This window comes from Leuciscus leuciscus (genome assembly GCF_965113295.1).
Source record: "Leuciscus leuciscus genome assembly, chromosome: 10".
In the NCBI taxonomy this organism is placed as follows: domain Eukaryota; kingdom Metazoa; phylum Chordata; class Actinopteri; order Cypriniformes; family Leuciscidae; genus Leuciscus; species Leuciscus leuciscus.
Window position 1 is genome coordinate 45,062,444 of NC_138734.1, and position 5,000 is coordinate 45,067,443.

The 5,000-nt window shown below is 39.3% G+C and overlaps 2 protein-coding genes across 3 annotated transcripts in view; one reads left to right on the plus strand and one right to left on the minus strand.

Moving 5' to 3' along the window:
• The window catches only part of LOC309507329 (CDC42 small effector protein 2-like), a 4,660-nt gene extending 3,819 nt beyond the window's left edge, over nucleotides 1-841 (minus strand). Inside the window, exon 1 of one of the 2 annotated variants that reach the window (XM_082181498.1) lies at nucleotides 694-841. The gene's annotated coding sequence lies outside the window, so the exon portion shown is untranslated. The remainder of the gene's footprint in view (nucleotides 1-693) is intronic. The other variant, XM_082181497.1, reaches the window with a different exon arrangement.
• Nucleotides 842-1,689: 848 nt separating this feature from the next.
• The window catches only part of LOC309507322 (nicotinamide riboside kinase 2-like), a 4,533-nt gene continuing 1,222 nt past the window's right edge, over nucleotides 1,690-5,000 (plus strand). The window contains exons 1-6 of the mRNA XM_082181488.1: nucleotides 1,690-1,911; nucleotides 2,654-2,744; nucleotides 3,787-3,835; nucleotides 3,978-4,155; nucleotides 4,238-4,309; nucleotides 4,449-4,555. Of these exons, the coding sequence (XP_082037614.1) occupies nucleotides 1,886-1,911; nucleotides 2,654-2,744; nucleotides 3,787-3,835; nucleotides 3,978-4,155; nucleotides 4,238-4,309; nucleotides 4,449-4,555 (523 nt within the window). The 5' untranslated portion in view covers nucleotides 1,690-1,885. The remainder of the gene's footprint in view (nucleotides 1,912-2,653; nucleotides 2,745-3,786; nucleotides 3,836-3,977; nucleotides 4,156-4,237; nucleotides 4,310-4,448; nucleotides 4,556-5,000) is intronic.

Genomic DNA, 5,000 nt, shown 5'->3' on the forward strand with positions numbered 1-5,000 from the left:
CTGACACACACACACTAACCTTACCCCTATCCATCACACACACACTCTCTCAAACACACACTCTCTCTCTCATACACTCACACTTTCTCTGTCTCATGAATAAGTGCACATTTCTTTAATTTGACAGACTTCAGTGGTAATTTATCACAGTTTCCACAAAAATATGAACTGTTTTCAACACTGATAATAATCATAAATGTTTCTTGATCATCAGATCATCATATTAGAGTGATTTGTGAAGGATCATGTGACACTGAAGACTGGAGTAATGATGCTGAACATTCAGCTTTGATCACAGGAATAAATTACACTTATTATATATTCACCAACAAAACCATCAAACTTCAGATTATAATCGATTTCACTATCAGATCAAATCTGAGTCTCACACGACAGAATCTTATATGATGGTAGACTATAATACAGCGGTCTAGAGTTCTTACACATGTCAAAAGCTGTTAAATATTATATAAGTTAAATCATTTCTATTCTTCTAATATGAACAAATACAGACGCGCAGCAGGAAACCTCACAAACTAGCATGCTAACAATCAAACAAGCTCTCGTTCAGCACAGTTTAAGGAACAACATCAATATGAGTTGAAAAGACAAGCTTTAATTAAATATCTCGCGCCTATATAAGTACTTTTTATCAGAAATGTTTAAATAAAACGGGAAGATGTGATGTCTTACCTCTCGAGCACTTCCTGAAAGTGTCTGTCAGAGAGCTGACGCTGACTCCGCCCACTTCCGCCGCGCTCCGCACAATGAATCATGGGACATGTAGTTTAGTGTGTTGCATTAACCGCAACTATTGTTTAACGTCACTTTAATTTGACTGAACAACAACAAGACAAACCGCGAGGATTTACATAAACACGAGAGAGAAATGTTCCCGATGAAAGCGCGCTGTTTCTCCGCCAGGGGGCGCCGCTCATACAACGTGAGGAACCTAACATAAACTTACATTTACAGGATCAAATATGCGCTTTTTGTTTGTAAGAACTTGTTTAAACAATTAGGAAAATAAATTAAAATGAGCCTGGACACCATAAGAATTTATATTTTAAACATTTATAATGCTTAATTTTGAGGCGCATGGCAGCTGCATATTTTAAGTGTTTGTTTTGTGAAGATTCATGTGGAATGTGGATCTGAATCCATGAGGAATAAACGCATCATCCATGGAAAATTAGCAGAACATTAAACTGAATAATTAGAAAAAGGTTATATGTTATTGTGTGTGTTTTGTTCATGAAATAAACATAATGGTAACACTTTACATTAGTTAACGCGCATTGACTACAATTAACTAACAATGAGCTATACATTTGTCAGAGTTATTATTAATCTTGGCTAACGTTATTTAATAAAAACACGGTTTATTTTTGTGTTAAGGCTCATTAAATAATGTTAACAGACACAACTTTTATTTTTTTTAAATAAGTCAAAAGAAAAAACAAGATTCGTCAATTTTAAATATCAGCCTTTTTTTTGCCATTTATAAAAAATTCCATTCTCGGATGGCAAAGGAAAATCAGGAAGAACAAAAATATCCTGTGCCACCCACGCTGGGCGGGGCTTAAGCAAGGAGAAGGATCCGGCTCTCTGATTGGCCGGGTGTGGCTTCCGCTGGCCTGCTGTGTTTATATAGCCAATCAGCGCGCAGCAGAGGGTAGTGTCTGAGCCGTCGCGAGCGCTCGAGATTCTCTTGGTGGAAGATCGCGAGGAAGCGCCATCGTCCAGCTTTCATTCAGCGTCATGGAGGACTCGAGTAGTTGACATTTCCTTTAACCTTCTCTTTTCACGCTTTCCTTCGTACGGTCATCGGTCCGCAATCGGTGTTATCCACGACTTTCTCTTGCGCGTCTGTCTCAGTTTGAGGATGAAGCTCATCATCGGCATCGGAGGGTGAGTGAGTGGAGCGCGTGCTCGATGCAGACCGCGTGGTGCGCGCGACCTTTCGTTCTATTTGGGAAACAAATCACCATAGCAACCGCATTTCCCGCCAGAGTGTTACCTATCAAAAAGACGTTACAAAGATTCTGAGGCGTTTTTAATTAATTAATTCACACAGCTAAAATCAGCGTCATGAAGTAATCACGTTTTTAACGTCTTTTTGATTACAGTTACGTCAAAAAATAAATAAAAGTAATTGAAAAATTGTCAGACGGTACTGATTACTTCGGTAAAATAATGTAACGGTTACTCTATTCCATTGTGAGCGTGTGACGCGCAGTTCATGTTATTTATGTGTTGTGTGTTTATAATATTATGGCTTGGCTACAGGGGAAAATTAGCCATTTGTGTAATACTGTAAAGTAAAAATAATAAACTTTGTTATGTAGCACCTTTAAAGCAGCTTCTCAGGGCACTTTATATAATAAAACTGACAGAATAAAATACAAACCATACAAAAAATCATTACAAAATAGTTATAATCATCAAGACAAATCTAACCTAAAACAATGAGTAAAGAGATTAATGTGAAGTAAAGGCTTGGTGGTATTGTGGTGTTTTGGTGCCGAATGATTGGCATGTATGTAATAACACCGTGTGTGTTCAGGTCAGTAATGTGCTGTGTGTGTGTTTCAGGGTCAGTAATGTGCTGTGTGTGTTCAGGTCAGTAATGTGCTGTGTGTGTGTGTTTCAGGGTCACTAACGGCGGTAAGACGACGCTGACGGACGGCCTGATCAAGAGTCTGCCGAACTGCTGTGTGGTTCATCAGGACGATTTCTTCAAGGTCAGTGTGAGCAGAAACAGCTTCACGTTCACGTTCAGCTCCAGGGCCGGGCAACCACAACTTCATTACGTTACATTTCCACTTCAATTGGCTTCGATAACGCGGTTAATTCATGTTTTAAACTTTTTAATGACATAATTGACTCCCAATTCGTTTTTTGAGATGTATAATAGTGCGTACATTTATCAAAACGCTCCTCTAGAGTTATTTTTCTAGTTGACTATCGAGTTAATGGACACCGAATGGCTTTAAATGACATTATTGTTGTCAGGGTTCGTACAAAGTGCTTAACTTACTTGAATTTGACTTTTTGAGATGTAAGTCCTGGAAAGCCCTTGAAAACAGCCATATTTATGAAGAGGGACTTGAAAAGTGCTTGACTTATTTAAATACAATGTATATTAAATAAAAAAAAAAATGAAAACACACAAATACAATCTTTTCACGCAAAATGAACACTGCAGCCTGTGTGGAAAAAATCCTTAAATACTAAAGATATCATTTGATAAGTGCGATCTCTGATTATAGTCCTTGGAAAAACAAACAAAAGTAGCGCTTGAAAAGTCCTGGAAGTAAATTTTCCAGTGTCTGTACGAACCCTGTTTATTGCCGTCTTTTGGCGGGTGAAACTCTGACTGATTTCAGGAAGTTGTTCTGATCCTTCAACATTCCTTCTGATGTTCATCATGTTTATTTGCTGCTGTAACTAGTAGTAAAGAGGAACAGTTGATCGGTTCAACATTAAAGAGACACAAACACACATTTACTGACTGAACTTCATTATAAAACCGACAGGATTTGACAGCTGAGACTGTGTTTCATATCTAAACTATCGACATTTATTGCGATTATTGGACGACAGGAGCTACGAATGAAGTTTAGTGACGTTTTAATCGTTCGTCGACTGAACGCCGCATCTGAAAGCTCTGTTCTCGAAGCGTACGGGCTCCTCACGTTGACCCAGCCCTGGTCAGCTGACCCGCAGGTTAGCGCTGGTGATGATCAGATCCACACGAGTGCGTCTCATTGGTGTATGTTTCAGCCCCAAGATGAGATTGAAGTTGATGACGATGGCTTTAAGCAGTACGATGGTAAGCCAAGGGCTTGTGCGTGTGGTTTTGCATGTTCATTTTAAGCGATGCGTGTGCGGCGCGCTCACACGTGCGTGTGTGTGTGTGTGTGTGTGTGTGTGTGTGTGTGTGTGTGTGTGTGTGTGTGTGTGTGTGCGCGCAGTCATCAGCGCTCTGGACATGGACGCCATGATGAGCACCATCACTGCATGGCAGCAGAACCCGGTGAAGTTCGAGAGATCTCACGGCGTCAACAACAGCCTGGACTCCGAGATCCTTCCACGCTCCCGAGACGACGTTCACATCCTGATCGTGGAGGGGTTCCTGCTCTACACCTACGGGTGAGTGACACACACACACCTAAACCTGTCGTTAAAGTTGAAGTGACCCCTGACCCTGACCGAACGCCTCTCTCTTCTGCAGACCTTTGATCGATGTGTTCGACCAACGATACTTTATTTCCATTCCATACGAAGAATGCAAAAAGAGGAGGAGGTGAGTGTCACACGTGTGTGTGTGTGTGTGTGTGTGTGTGTGTGTGTGTGTGTGTGTGTGTGTGTGTGTGTGTGTGTGTGTGTTTGAAGAAGATTCAACACACACCTGATCTCACTGTGTGTGTGTGTGTGTGTGTCAGCTCAAGGAACTATGCCGTGCCGGACCCCCCCGGTCTCTTCGACGGACACGTCTGGCCCATGTACGTCAAACATACTAAGATCATGGAGGACTCAGGAGTCGATGTTGGTGAGTGTCGTGCTTTGAGGTTTTATTGTCTATATTCTGGTATATTGATTGTATGATTGTTTGATTGTTTTTATGCGATAAGAAGACATGCACATAAAATACGCTTGTGACAAATAATTACGACATACTAAGTCAAAATGATTACATAAAAGTTTATATAACTTCTTGTAATTATGACAAAAAGTTGAAATTATGATGGTGAAATTGACATAAAAAGTTGAAATTACAAACTAAGCTGAAATAAGTCATTATGATTTAAAAACAAATATTATGACAAATTAAGTCAAAATTATGACATTGACAAAAATGTTAAATGACAAAAAGTCAAAATTATTACATAAAGGTTGATATTATATGTTAAGTTGTAATAAAAAAAAAAGACAAAAGTCAATTTTATAAATATATATATATATATATATATATATTCACATTGCAGAAACTTTGA